Source organism: Penaeus japonicus, unplaced genomic scaffold, assembly GCF_977035675.1.
Source record: "Penaeus japonicus unplaced genomic scaffold, GWHDUDI00000001_assembly GWHDUDI00000003, whole genome shotgun sequence".
Lineage (NCBI taxonomy): Eukaryota > Metazoa > Arthropoda > Malacostraca > Decapoda > Penaeidae > Penaeus > Penaeus japonicus.
In genome coordinates this window covers 2,949,531-2,964,530 of record NW_028234405.1, presented here as the reverse complement: position 1 = coordinate 2,964,530, position 15,000 = coordinate 2,949,531, and the positions used below count along the sequence as shown (strand labels likewise).

At 46.2% G+C, this 15,000-nt stretch overlaps 1 protein-coding gene across 1 annotated transcript in view; it reads left to right on the top strand.

The window, feature by feature from the left end:
• Positions 1 to 15,000, top strand: part of LOC122246173 (Rap GTPase activating protein 1) — a gene marked incomplete at its 5' end in the record, with an annotated part of 657,887 nt that overhangs the window by 555,217 nt on the left and 87,670 nt on the right. The window contains 1 exon segment of the mRNA XM_086554642.1: positions 6,079 to 6,133. Within this exon segment, the coding sequence (XP_086410768.1) occupies positions 6,079 to 6,133 (55 nt within the window).

Sequence of the window (15,000 nt, the reverse complement as noted above, 5' to 3'; positions counted from 1 at the left end):
ATCCCACGTGTCACGTTGATGCCGCCGAAGTCGTGTTTTATTGATCGTGGAAATGTGGGGGGAGGGGGGGAGACGCCCTCGTTACGAACCTGAAAATCGCTACAATTATCGGTTATTGACGCATTAAGGCTGTGTGATTGCGCCAGGTTATTGTTTCGTAATGGGAGGTTCGTGTGGGGGGTAGGGTAGGGGGGGTGGCTGGAGACGTGGGTGTGATTTTAGTGGGTGGAGAGGGGGCTACGGGGGTATATGTCTCCATCCCATATATCTGTCACTCTGTATTTTTTTCTTTTTTCTTTTTATTGTGCTCTCTCTCTCTCTCTCTCTCTCTCTCTCTCTCTCTCTCTCTCTCTCTCTCTCTCTCTCTCTCTCTCTCTCTCTCTCTCTCTCTCTCTCTTTGGTCCAGGGTAATCATAGATTATAGGGATTTTTTCCTTGCTACGATTTGTCTGTGTTATCAGTGATGGAGATCCATTTGTGCCTCGCCTGGCATTGGGGGTGGGGGGAGCGGGTGGGGGGGAGCTGCATAGGGTTAGAAGGGTGTCTTGTGGTAGGGGGTAGGGGGATAGGGGGATAGCGGGATAGGGGTGGAGATGATCGTATGTCACAGGGTACGAGCTCGTGCATGAATGTAACAATGCGTCTATAAATAAGATAATCAGAGACTTCGGCAGGTGATGGGAGTGGGGGGGGGGCAGAGAAAAGAGCAGGAGATGCGCCTCTGCGGTTTGGCGGCGCGGCAATTTGGGATTGTTGTACTGTGTCGACACGGCGGTAATGGGTGGGGAGGGAATGGCACCCCCCTTCCCTCCCCTCTCTTCTCCATACCCTCTCCTCCCTCCTCTCTCTGCCCTCCATATCTCCCCCTCCCTTCTCCCTCCATCTCCCCTCTCTACCATACCTTCCTTCCAACTCCCCCTCCGTCGTTACCCCTCCCTCCCTCCCTCCCTCCCTCCCTCCCTCCCTCCCTCCCCTCTTCCCCACCTCCCTTCCCTGGGCGTGCCTACCTGTGCGTTACTTGTGGTGTTACGTAAGAGGTGTGTGCTAAGTTGTGTGCGTGTGAGTTCATTTAAAATAGACATGGACATCTGGAGTGTTCGTAAGACTTATTTATTTCTGTGCGAGTGAAAAAAAAAACAAAAAAACTCACGCAACAAAAATCGTCCCGTTTATTATGGATCATGTGTGTGTGCGTTTGTGAATGTCGGTTTGTGTTTGGAATGAGAGTATGACCTTGCCTCGGGTTACGACCTGAGATGGAGCGGGTCGGCGGCGGTGGCTACATTATATTCTCATTCTCTCTCTCTCTCTCTCTCTCTCTCTCTCTCTCTCTCTCTCTCTCTCTATATATATATATATATATATATATATATATATATATATATATATATATATATATGTATATATATATATTTATCTGTCTATTTATCTATCTCACAATTACCTACTTTCAAACTCACTTATTTTTTCTCTCTCTTCTCCTATCTGCCTCTCTCTCTCTCTCTCTCTCTCTCTCTCTCTCTCTCTCTCTCTCTCTCTCTCTCTCTCTCTCTCTCTTTCTTTCTCTCTCTTTCTATTTATCTGTCTATCTATCTATCTCACAATTACTCTCAAACTCACTTATTTTTTCTCTCTCTTCTCCTGTCTGCCTCTCTCTCTCTCTCTCTCTCTCTCTCTCTCTCTCTCTCTCTCTCTCTCTCTCTCTCTCTCTCTCTCTCTCTCTCTCTCTCTCTCTCTCTCTCTCTCTGTCTCTCTCTCGCGTGATGGGAGGATCGCGTGCTGTTTTGCAGTGGCAGTCTATTCCAGCCCGAACGCCTTGTATGTATTGACTGCTTTTGTTTACTCTCTTGCCGTTTCTCCTTCCTCGTAGCGGCGCGGCGACAGTTCAAGAGGTTCGCGACGCCCAGCCCAGCCTAGCCCAACGTAGCCTTCGACCAAGACTACTGACCTAGCCTACCCTAACTTAGCTCCTGACCTATCCTGATTTGTCTCGGGAAAGGGTTACGTGAGGTCGGATGAAATGAACGTCAGAGGATTTTCATTTTATTTTTATTTTTTTTATATCGATTGATTTTTTTTTTTTTTTTTTTTTTTGTCAGAAAAATATTTTTGTCTAATTCTTCTTTATTTACGTAATTTCTTTGTATTTATTTTTCCATATTTCATTCTTAGTCTTTCATTTTCATTTCCGTTTATCGGTGTTTGTGTGTCATATATTTGTTGTTGTTTTTTCTCTCGATTTAAAAAAAAATAATTCTGGACTGAATAAATAACAGGATGACAACAACAATGTGCGATAATAAACATAAGGATATTTTTCCTGTTATATTTTTATCATTGGCGTTATGTTGTTTATTCTTATGTATATGACTTGCCTCCATAACAGTGGTGATGGAAATGAAAATTGTGATAAATGATGATATTAATGATGATGGTGATGGTGTTTTTTTTTTTTTCATTTTCATTCGCTTCTTTCAACCGCCGGACATTGCAAGAATAGCATCCCTTGTTGCGAGAACGAGCAACATTGAGGCACCTTACTAGTAGTGATTTGATTATGATTGATGGGGGCGTTGCATGGGGGCGGATGGGATGGGAGGGAGGGTGTAGGGGTGGAAGGGGGTTGTCTGTCTGTCTGTCAGTCAGTCAGTCCAACATTTTTTTTGTTGTTGTGTGATTTTTTTTATGGTGGTTGGAGGTTCTTTATTATGGAAGTTCATTTTTTTACTTGTTATTCTTTTACATTTGTTTTTTTTTTATCACCTGTATCTCTACTCCGTCAACTATCACACTTCCCTCCGCTCCCCTTCGATTTTTCCCCTCCATCCCCTCCTGCCATCTCCCCTTCTCTCTCTCTCTCCATTTCCCTTTCCTTGCTCCCCATTCCCTCCTTCCATCTCCCCTTCTCTCTCCCTCTCTCTCTCTCTCTCTCCATTTCCCTTTCCTTGCCCCCGACCCCATCCCCTCCTTCCCTCTCCCTTTTCATCTCTCTCTCCTTACCTCCTCCCTTCCCCTCTCTCCATTTCCCTTCCCTCACCCCCTCCATCTCCTCCTTTTCCTCCCTCCCTCCCCTCTCTCCATTTCCCTCTCCCTCGCTATCCCTTTCCCCTCTTTCCTTCACGCCCCTTTCCCCTCTTTCCTTCACGCCCCTTTCCTCACCCTCGTGCAGAGACACCTTCCATTGCCCCCCCCCCTTACGAGTCCAGGGGATATTTCAGGTGTCAGCTTGGCATCGAGGGAACATCTTACGGAGTTATGGAGTGTACCGTCTTAATGTATCTTCTTCGCAGTAGGCGCACCGGGGAAGACCATTTTCTGCGCGTGCGAGATATATCGCGGTATATCTTTTCCATCTTTATTGCTTGTTGTTTGGGTATGGGGTTAGGAAGTGATTGTGATTGTTTTCGTTTTCGTTCTGCATTTTTTTTTTTTTTAATTATTATTATTGTCATTTTTATTTGGCTCTTTTTTCCGGTTGTAAGTTTCGTTCTGTATTTTTTATTATTATTATTATTATTATTATTATTATTATTGTCATTTTTATTTGGCTCTTTTTTTCCGGTTGTAAGTTACAGACTGGGCAGGATGGTCTTATCTCCTGCCGCGGAATATGAAAACATCCTGCCGTGAAAATTAAGGAGTTTTTCTCGTTACATTCGTTCTTTCTCCATTTGGATCACATCATTATCTCCGTCGCTACCATTATCTTCGTCACTAATGAGGTCAAGTTTACATCTCCCGAGGTAGAGAGACTCAGAAGGAACCAGATGAAGGAGGGAAAATGAGGGAAGGACAAGGGGCGTTTTCGGAGTCCTTTGGCCTGTGGATCTTCCGTAATCTCCACTCCCCCCCCTCTCCATTACCCCCCTATGCGCAAGGAATGTCGGGCATGGCGGGGCACCTTCTGATGGGGCGGGGGTAGGGGGGGTAGGGCAGGGGATCCAGTGGGCCCCCGCCAACCCCCTGATTTACGGAGGTTCATTAGCGGTGTTTACAGCTATTATATCAGCCGATTTGAATGAATTACAGAGAATATATCTTCCCATTATAGGCATGCGTAGGGCATTACACGCCTCGGAGCCTCCATAGCATAAGAGGAAGTTACGTACACGGGCGTGAGGGCAGCGGCGTCGAAAGGGGGGGGGGGAATGGGGGGGAAGGGGGGGGGCAGGCTCGTCCGCAAGTTGCTTCATCTATTTATCGCATTCTATCTTCCCGGGAAACGTTCTCTGCCGTGGTCATCGATGCGGCGAAGTGTGTGTCGTCATAAACTCAGGAAATTCTGTGCTATTGTTTACTTGTCACATGGATGGGTAGAGGGAAGGGGAGGGGGAGGGGGAGGGGGTGGGGGGTATGGGTTGGTACATGGGTATAGGGTATAGGGTGGATGCGGACTTTCCAGGGTAGGGATTTGATTTATTTTTGTATCTCTTTCTCTCTCTCTCTCTCTCTCTCTCTCTCTCTCTCTCTCTCTCTCTCTCTCTCTCTCTCTTTCTCTCCTCTCTCTCCTCTCTCTCTCTCCTCTTTCTCTCTCTCTTTCTCTCTCTCTCTCTCTCTCTCTCTCTCTTACTCTTTCTCTCTCCTCTCTCTTCTCTCTTCTCTCCTCTCTCCTCTCTCCTTTCTCCTCTTTCTTCTCTCTCTTCTCTCTCCTCTCTCTCTCTCTCTCTCTCTCTCTCACACACACACACACACACACACACACACACACACACACACACACACACACACACACACACACACACACACACACACACACACACAGTCAAGCGACCTTTAGTTGATTGCGTATACTACAGTATAAGGTTTCTTCCGAAAGCCTTTGTTGCGCCTGCCAGTCACTGCCATGGAAATTCTCACGTGATATCAATACCAACAAACTTCAAAGGGACACACACATAAACCCCCAACGAACATGCATACGCACACTTACACACACACACACACACACACTTACACACACACACACACACACACACACACACACACAAACACACACACGTAAAAATACTCATTTGTATGTGTGTTGTATGTTGTTTATTTGTGTGACAGTGTTCTTGACAGCCATTCAACAGAGGGAGAATTAGTAATCTACCAAGAATGCACAAGACGTCATAACGTGTATTTCGGCATCGCAGTAGATAAGGATAAGATAAAAGGGCGGCCAGAACAGACATGTTGCAAGTTTGTGGTTGGAATCGGTACTGGACGACCGAGAGGGTTTTGAGAGTTGTTTGTCAATTTGCATGAAAATATGGCTACAGGATGTTCGAATTTTCTGTTTTATTTTTTAAAAAAGTTACAGGAAGTTTGTTTGTTTTTGTTGTTGTTTAATTTAAATAGATTACAGAAATATGGAGATAAAAATATACGTTTGATAACAATGTCACGGATGTTGGTATGTCGTCGACTGGTTTGGTGTGTGTGTGTGTGTATGTGTGTGTGTGTAGAGGGGAAGGGGTGTATGACGTCATTGTGAGTATCCGTGTGTGTGTGTGTCGTGTGTATCTATGTGTGGACTGACTCAACACCCTCAAGTGTTGGCCTTGAGGACATCACAAAGCATGGCTATTGCTGCATATACTCTGATGTCATGCAGCATTAAGGGAAAATGTTATTCACGGACCCTGCATATTTATAGCGGTCTCTTGGCGTCCAGGCCAGGCCAGCAAGGACAAACAAAGCATCAACGCAAACACTGGGGTATCATGAGTACCTTCTACTAAGAGACAAAGTATGCCAGTGCGGTGATGACAAGGCCAGGCGGCTTCTTGCGCCCACACGGGTCAGGTCCGGGCCGCCCACACATGAGTGCCACATGTGTTGGTATACTTGTACCTACACGCGACCACACACGCGCGTGCGCATGAATAGACGTCGCTCACTTAGCAAATTACACTTTTTTTATAATACCTTTCTGGAGTATTAGAACTTTTTTTTATTGTTTAGAGTATTTTTTATTAAGGAAAGACGTTATTTCGGTGAAGGTTTTCAATTTGGCAATGGCATATTTTATTAAACGATGTGACGTGTTCCAAAAAATGTTGAATGCATTTTGATAACTTTGTTTCTTCTTTCCAGGTCGAAGGGGGTCGATGGCGGCCTTTACCTCCCAACGCAGACTCGAGATGACAGGGTAAGACACCTTCTTATGTGCAACAGTGAAATAACTAGAGAGAGGAGAGAAATTATTGAATCAGAAGACAGATAGATATGATAGTATTCAGCTAGGTCCAAGAGGTAGTGCAGTACGGTGTTTTTTGTTTGTTTCTTTCTTTGTGTTGAATGAGAGAAATTAAAAGAATTTCTTTGCACGGACATGGTTCCAGTTTTCCATGGTTTCCCCCCTAATAACTTCCATCCAGTTTCCAGCGACGGTAGAAAATGGGAAATTTACCTGGGGCGAGCCTTCAGGTGATGTCGGGGTAACTATAACAGCCGGATGCATTGGAAGATAGCGTTCTGCGGTAAATTTTACTATAGGTCTTTTACGTTCTAGTAGGATAGTAATGGAGAAAAGGAGGAGTCATAATTATTAACCAATTACTCAGGTTATCTATATTATTGTAGATCAATATTCACCCGTCTAACAAGCTATCAAATTACGCCACAGACTTACCCACCAAGAATCCCCGACCACGCCACAAATAGAAATACGTTAGGAAAGAAAAGACATACGTCTGAACGAAAACTAAATAAAAATCTACATATATATATCCTCCAACACTCAAGTCAGACAACCGAAAACGTCCCCAAAACATCACTCTTGACGAGTAAACCAAGACGTACATATTTTCACAACGGATGTGCTTGAGGTTTTCCCACGTTCAAATCGGGGAGGGCGCGGAGGATGTGTGGTTTCTTGTCCTCGCATAGGATAGGGGATTATGGGAAAAAAAAAGACAAATGTCCGTAAAAAAATGAAGAGGGGGGAGGAAAACATAAATGGAAGAGCGAGGATTATGTAGTTGTGGAATATGAGGAACTTATGAAAATATGAAGATTATTATTAGTAGTAATGACTTGTAGTTATCTATGGTGGTGAATTTAGCGAACTTGAATGAATAAAAGCTTGAAGATAAAACGACATATTGTGAAAAGAAAGAACCAGGAAAGGTAAAACCGCACTAAAGCTCCCTTGCTAATTGCCATAGTGTCCATAGAAGTGGATGTACCAACTTTCTACTTTCTTGTTGGTAAATAATGTAGTTAACTCTGACTCCCTCTCTCACATGCTTTTCCTCTCTCTCTCTCTCTCTCTCTCTCTCTCTCTCTCTCTCTCTCTCTCTCTCTCTCTCTCTCTCTCTCTCTCTCTCTCTCTCTCTCTCTCTCTCTCTCTCTCTCTCATTGTTATTTTTCTCATCATTATTATTTACGTGTAGATAAATAGTCAGCATGGCAACTCTTCGGTCTATGGACCAAGTAAATGAGAATTAAATGTCCAATTTATTCACATTAACTAGATTAGAATTTCGATAGCATGAATTCCATTCCGATTAGCATGCAGGCATTTCTGTTATCTGAGCGAAAGAAAAAAAAATACGTTTGAATTTTAGAAACAAAAGCAGGTATCAGTTTTACCTTGTTAAGAAACGCGTTTAGTCGCTGTGCTAAAGTTTTAAAGTTGCTGAAAAGATTATTAGCCACAGGAAACGGTTCATAAAATAGACATTATCGATAGGGTAGAAGGACCATTATCGTACCTCTGGAAGGGCTCGGCATGGGATTGGCCGGTGCAGAAAAGTTGTTTAGGTTGTCAAGCTTCCGGAGGTAAGATAACCGTTTAACGCAAAAGTTATAACTTTGATTTCCTATTTTTTTGAGATCCTGATATCAAATCGCAGCAGATTAGGTTAAGTGTGAAGGTGTCAGATACGCGAAAATTTTCCGTGGGTTTATCAGAGGAGGGGAAGCACCTATCGACTCGTGTGTTGGGAGCTGTCATTGGTACGTGAGATTAGGTTATCACCACGAGAAAACTTGTTGAGGATCTAGGCGCAGTGATACGTGCAGGATGGGTGCCACATCTTAATAATAACTTCGCCAGGAGCGCGTTTTTATAACCAGGGTGGTGTTCATATTAAGTCCCTCGCCATGTAGATCGTAGTGGAGCTCTCTGAGTATACTGTCAGAGGCTCTACCTGCATGTATCCCATACTAGGTCACACATGTTGGGGGGGGACAAGGCCACGGTTCCGAGCAGGACCTGGCGGGGGGTGGGGGTTGGGCTTTAGGGGCCGGTTGGGAGAGGGGAGAGCAAAGGAACAGCTGTGAGGGACGTGGCGCTGGTCGAGGGAGGTGTAGTCTACAGGTTGTGAGGGGAAGTGTGTGCGTGCGGGTCTTATGCGTTGGTCAAGGTGGAATTGTGAATGAACTTTCCAGTTTGATAAGCTGCTGGAACAAATACAAGTGTTGATTAGAACGTTGATTGGTGAAATCTATTTTGATGTGAGGAACGCCTTTTCAAAAAGCGCCGACCAAACGTTACTGATAAACGCTGGGCTAATTCGAAGGCTAAGCTATGAATGAGACCGTTTGTGCGGCCGCTGGAATGAGCTCCGCCACAGGTATGTCCAGTTAATATTTTTTTTTATATACCGTTAGCTAAAAAGCCGAACGTAAGAGCAGCAAATTTTATCTATAAGATGATTTATGTTTTGACTTTCCTAAATCGCCGAAAAATGTATATTATTCAGGTCGGAATTAGTTATGTGCTGCAACTGATTCACAAAGGGGGGGGGGGGATATATATCAACACATACAACTGGCAACCGAGACACGGCCAATTCTAGCAAGATAATGCAATTATATGATGTCTTGTTTCTTTAATTACTTTAACGAGTCCTGGAGGGAGAAGCATCTGCTTAATGAACGCCATTGCTAATTGTGTTGCATACGCCGTGGTTTAGAACGGTTTTTAACAGCGTCGTTCTCCGGCAAAAAAAAAAAAAAAAATTATAATCCAATTTTGGGACAGGATGATGAAGGGACACGCAACCCCCACCCCCTCCCCTCCCCTACCCCAGGATATCAAGCGTTCAATTCTTAACGTATGGAAGCGAGGCAGTGTAGGACGGCACTGTGGGACCCCCGAGGCTTGTTGTCGTTGGCGGCTAATGAGACATGGTAAATCATCTTTAACTACCTGTTCGGCCGTAATACTTTGGGGGAGCGGGAAGGGGGGGAGGGGAGGGGGGAGTCTGCACGACCCCTAAACTCTCTCGCTCGTGGTTCCTTCATGGGAGGGGGGAGGGGGAGGGGAAGGGGAAGGGGTTGTCATTTAGCAAGGGAGGGGAAGGGGAAGGGGAAGGGGATGTCATTTAGCAAGGGAGGGGAAGGGGAAGGGGAAGGGGATGTCATTTAGCAAGGGGGAGGGGAGAGGAGGAGAATGGGAAGGGAAGCATCGTTATCGAGAGAGGGAGTTTTATTAGGAGCCAGGGATCAGCTGTGTCATTCTACTCCCCGTGCTGAGTCTGGAGAGGAGGCTGTAATTGCATTTTCTTTCCTTTTCTCTTTTTCTCCTATAGAAATTGGCATTTTCTCTCCTTTTCTCCTATAGAAATTGATGATGGTATTAACATCTACCTCGAGTTTACTGGTATTTGTCATACCTTCATGTAAACTTTCTTAAACTCCACTTCCAAATCTGTACGGGCTTCAGAGACGCAAACAGACAGACAGACAGACAGACACACAGATAGAAATAGAACACAAAAGAAAAGGTCGAGAGCCTAGACAACAAGCCACGAGTAGCCTACAAGGGAAATCTCGAACCTAAGTGTAAATTTCGGGCACACGCTCCAGGGCCCCGCGCGTTTCACTCGGCCGAGAGCCTGGAGGAAGAAGCGGGTAGTGAAAGCCTTATTCTCGGGAGGGAGGGAAGGTGGGTGGGTGGGTGGGTGGGTGGGTGGGTGAGAGAGGGAGGGAAGGAAGGCTAAGAAAGGGAGGGGGAGGGAAGGAGGGCTAAGAAAGGGAAGGGAGAGAAGGAGAGCTAAGAAAGAGAGGGAGGGAAGGAGGGCTAAGAAAGGGAGGGAAGGAGGGCTTAGAAAGGGAAGGGGGAGCGAGGGAAGAAAGGATGGAGAAGGAGGGCTAGGAAAGAGAGAGAGGGAGGGAAGGAAGGTGAGAAAGGAAGGGAAGGAGGGAGGAAAGGAGGGAAGGAGAGAGGGAGGGAAAGAGGGCGAGAGATGGAGGGAAAGAGAGTGGGAAGAAGGGAAAGAGAGAGAGAGTGGGAAGGAGGGAAAGAGAGAGAGAGAGAGTGGGAGAGGTTTCATACGCTGGAGGGGCACAGTGGTCAAGGGGGGAGGAGGGGGGATGGGGAGGAAAGGGGTGCTTCAGACGAGATCACCAGTGGCAGAAGTCAACGGCGGTCAAGTTTATATGTTGAGTGGGTTTGCCTTTGTTATTGGGGTTACATCGTTCATATTTATTTGATTCTAAAAAAATAATTTAAAAATATAACTTTATATCAGATTCTTTGACTATACATTGAGGAAAAGCGAAAGAATCTTTTGGTCTACTAATACCACGCTATAGGCAAGGGTACGTAGGTCGTAGGTAGGTGTGCACGTGAGCCAAGAGGTGTGTCTTAGTAACAAGCCCGACGAGGGAGGAGAAGTTACCGAGAACGCAAGATTTTCCACGAAGCTGCAACACTGGCATGCTTGAGGTGATGATTGGGAGGGGGGGTGTTGGGGGTTGGGGGGGGGGCTAGAGGCTGGTGTGGGCTGTGCAAGTGATATGATTGGAGGTGGTTGGAGACCGGTCCTTATGGTCGTGCTAACGGGACCGGGATTGGATATAAGTTTTGATGGGGCGGGTGAGACAGACAGACAGACAGAGACAGTAAGAACAAGTAGATAAAAAGGAACATAAAGAAGACTGAAAATAACGAATGGTCGTATTTAAAAAAAAAGTCCTTCAGTTCAGTTCCTCGCCGAAGCACGTCGGTGGCACGTGAATGCGAGAGGAGAGTCAGAGGGCCTGGTGGGTGGGTGTAGTCCCATGGGCCATTTGTAGGTAGGCTACCTGACTCCCAGTTGCATAGCTCCATGCACGAGCGTTCGCATGCAAGAGTTCAGATATAATGATGGTGTAGCGTTAATTACACCCGGCCAGCCTCAATACAGACATACTTTATGGCCACGACCCTTACCGCGCCCGTGTGTACCCGGGTATGACGGACAGAGCAGAGCGGCCGCATGGAAAGAGGGGTGACATGTCCACTTGTCCAGCCCCGTTTCAAAGGTCACGGAAGGTCAGGACGAGAGCCTCCCTTCTTCATTCCTTAGAAAGGATCATCATGTGCCCCCTTCTATACACACACACTCACACTCACTCACTCACTCACTCACTCACTCTCTCTCACACACACACACACACACACACTCACTCACACACTCTCACACACACACTCACTCACTCACTCACTCACTCACTCACTCACTCACACACTCAAATCCTGCCGCTTTTCGCTCGATTTCTCAATAAGGGCGACTCAGCTGAACTTTTATTCCTTCACTCTCACACTTGAACTTATCTTGAGATAACTTTCAAAGATTTTGTTTCTACCAACACGTCTCGTTATTGCAGCCGTTTCCGTTTTCGCAAAAGGGAAGAGGGGGAGACAGAGGAAGGAAGAGAGAGAGAGAGAGGAAAAGAGAGAAAAGAAGAGAAAGAGAAAGGAAGAGAAAGAGAAAGGAAGAGAGAGAGATAGGAAAAGAGAGAAAGGAAGAGAGAGAGGAAGGAAGAAAGAAAGGAAAAGAGAGAGAGAGAGAAGAAAAGAGAGAGAGAGAGAGAGAGAGAGAGAGAGAGAGAGAGAGAGAGAGAGAGAGAGAGAGAGAGAGAGAGAGTGAGTTAGAGAGTTTCGAAGATTTGATTGAGGTCAGATAAGCTCGGGAACTACTTAGTAGATTTTTTTCGTAGGCTGTATTTGGCCATCTGCCCATCTCCTCAACCTTATCATCTTCCTCTCATTTATTATATTTCTGTTCAGTGCTACTCTGACATTACTCTCTCTCCTCTCCTTTCCTCTCCTCTCCCCTGTCGCTCTCTCCTCTCCGTCTCTCCCTATCTTCTCTTCTCCTGTCCTCTTCTCTCTCCCTCTCCCTCTCCCTCTCCCTCTTACTCTCCTCGTTCGTCTCCCCTCTACCTCTTTCCTCTTTCCTGTTCCTTCTCCCTTCCCTTTACCCTCTATAGCAACTAGGGGTCGGGGAGTGCAACAACGAATAGCGAATGGCTATTGTTCAGTAACTGGGTAGAATCTGCTCCCAATAAACCTCGCCCACGTAACGTGAATGCTGATCGTGTGTCATTTGCATATTACGCATGAAATCGGGAGAGAAGGAAGGGAAGGTGTGCATAATGTGGAAAATGCAATGCCCATCTGATAACTGGAATCTGGAATTTGGTTTGCTTTCCTCTTTCGATCGTAATCTCTCATTTTCCCATTCCTGCTCTTTTTAACTTCTTCGTCTATTCCTCATTTTCCTTCTTTTCTTCTACGTCCCCTCGCATTTTCCTCATTTTCCATCTCCCCCTTTGCCTTACTACTGGACCGAACTCTGAACGCGCGGCCCGCAAAATATATACCCCTTTTTTCTAAGGTCAGCCAGGGTGGCAAGCGATAGCCAACGGTGCCCAGACAAGGTCTCCGGCAGCTTTTTACGGCGGGGTCATGAGGTGGAATGCTCCGTAAAGGGCTTCTGGTCAAAGCCTGGGAGCCAACACTAGTCACTGTCAAGGTTGTTCGGCTCTAAGGAGTCTCGAGCCTTGGCAGCTGTTTATCACGAACGCGAGGAGATTCTGCTCGTGCCCTCTCAACGGCTCAGCATTGTGGTCAGCATCATGGCCGGTGTTTTCCTTTCGTCAGTAGCGCGTCGTCGCCATCCGATGCGGTAAATCCCGAACGTCGGCTTTTTTTAAGTTGGTTTGGGATAAGGCCATTATAAGGTCTTGTTTTTAACTTGACGTTCAATCTCTTGGTCATCAAGGTGGCATTGCGCTATAGAAAACATTGGCATATGTTTGGAAGGAAATGCCTACCGTGTCGATATTTATGCTTATTACTGTTTCTCTATCTCTCTCTCTTTCTGTCTCTCTCTCTCTCTCTCTCTCTCTCTCTCTCTCTCTCTCTCTCTCTCTCTCTCTCTCTCTCTCTCTCTCTCTCTCTCTCTCTCTCCTTTCTCTCTCTTCTCTCCTTCCTCTCTCTCTCTCTCCCTTTTCTCTCTCCTCTCTCTCTCTCTCTCTCTCTCTCTCTCTCTCTCTCTCTCTCTCTCTCTCTCTCTCTCTCTCTCTCTCTCTCCTCTCTCTCTTTCTCCTCTTCTGTCTCTCTCCTCCTCATCTCTCTCTCCTCTCTCCTCTCTCTCTCTCTCTCTCGTCTCTCTCTCTCTCTCTTCTCTCTCGCTCTCTCTCTCTCTCTCTCTCTCTCTCTCTCTCTCTCTCTTCTCTCTCTCTCTCCTTCTCTCCTCTCTCTCCTCTCTCTCTCTCTCTCCCCCACCCTCCTCCCCCCTCACTCTCCTCCTCCCCCTCTCTCTCTCTCTCTCTCTCTCTCTCTCTCTCTCTCTCTCTCTCTCTCTCTCTCTCTCTCTCTCTCTCTCTCTCCCTAACTCTTCCTCCCTGCCTCCCTCTCTCCCTCCCTCTTCCTCCCTGCCTCCCTCCCTCCCTCCCTGCCTCCCTCCCTCCTTCCTATCATTCACTTCCGCCCTCATATCATACCCTCGTCCAGCTGATGTAAACAAAACACTAGACTGCGGAAGGGAGGCTCCTCTTATCACGTGTCAGCTTAATTTTCTTTTTGTAACCCCGAGACGTCGGCTACTTCTTGGTCTGTCAACATTATCTGTGTTGATGCTGTGTTATCGGAGTGGGGGATTTTTGTTGTTCGGGTTTTTTTTATTTATGAGACCTTTTTATTCCTTTTTGTTTTATGGTATGGTATTTTGATTGTGTGTGTGTGTGTTTGTGTTTGTTTGTGTGTGTTTTGTGTGTGTGTGTGTGTGTGTGTGTGTGTGTGTGTGTGTGTGTGTGTGTGTGTCTGTGTCTGTGTTTGTGTCAGTGAACGAAAGAGAGACAGAGATAAACGCAGAGAGAGATAAACCAATAGGAAAAAGGGGAAGTGGCAGCCCAAGCTTCTCCCTTTTTAGCATGAATGAGGTGCGCCCTAGTTATTGACAAGGTAATTAACGTGGCCAAGTTCCGCCTGTCTGGTGCCTCTGGGCGTACGGGCGGGCAACGGGCAAGCGTCCCTCCCTCCCTCCCTCCCTCACAAAGATGAAGGGGCATGAAGGGTGGACGGTAGGGCGGAGTGCCAGGTGCCGCCCTTAGGGGAAAGTTTAGGGACGTGCCCAGGTAATGATGGCTTCTTTATTTTTTTATTATTATTCATTTTATTCTTTTCCTCGGTTTTTTATATCCATGGTATTGCATCTGCTGTATTGATATCGATATCTCCGACTCCTATGCCTATCCATAATGATACGATAAATTGCAATGAATTAGTTATCTCCATAACAACCATGTTAAGGTGATCGAAAAAGAGGAGGTACATGACATTGCTTAAGAAAGGAGAAACAGAGAGAGCAAAGCGAAAGGAAGGTCCAAAAGGGAAGGATAGAAGAGGTAGAGAGAGAGAGAAAGGAGGGAGTGAAAGAGACGGAGTGGAGAGATTATTTAGGGGGAAGTGGTAGATGTTAGAGAGAGAGAGAGAGAGAGAGAGAGAGAGAGAGAGAGAGAGAGAGAGAGAGAGAGAGAGAGAGAGAGGGAAAGAAAAAGAGAAAGAGAGAGAAAGAAAGAAAGAGGGAGAGAGAGAAGAACGTTGAAGATCGTATCACTCGACCCCTAACGAGGGATAAAAGGTAGCACTGTGAGCGCTTGCATGACTACGTGAGTCGAGCCTTTAGAAAGGGATGGTATTGATGAACGAGCCGGTTGTCAGCCCTTGACGAGAACGACCGGCGATGAATAACAAATGCTGAGCGGAAAGCCCGAGCCAGCAGGTAGAGAGGA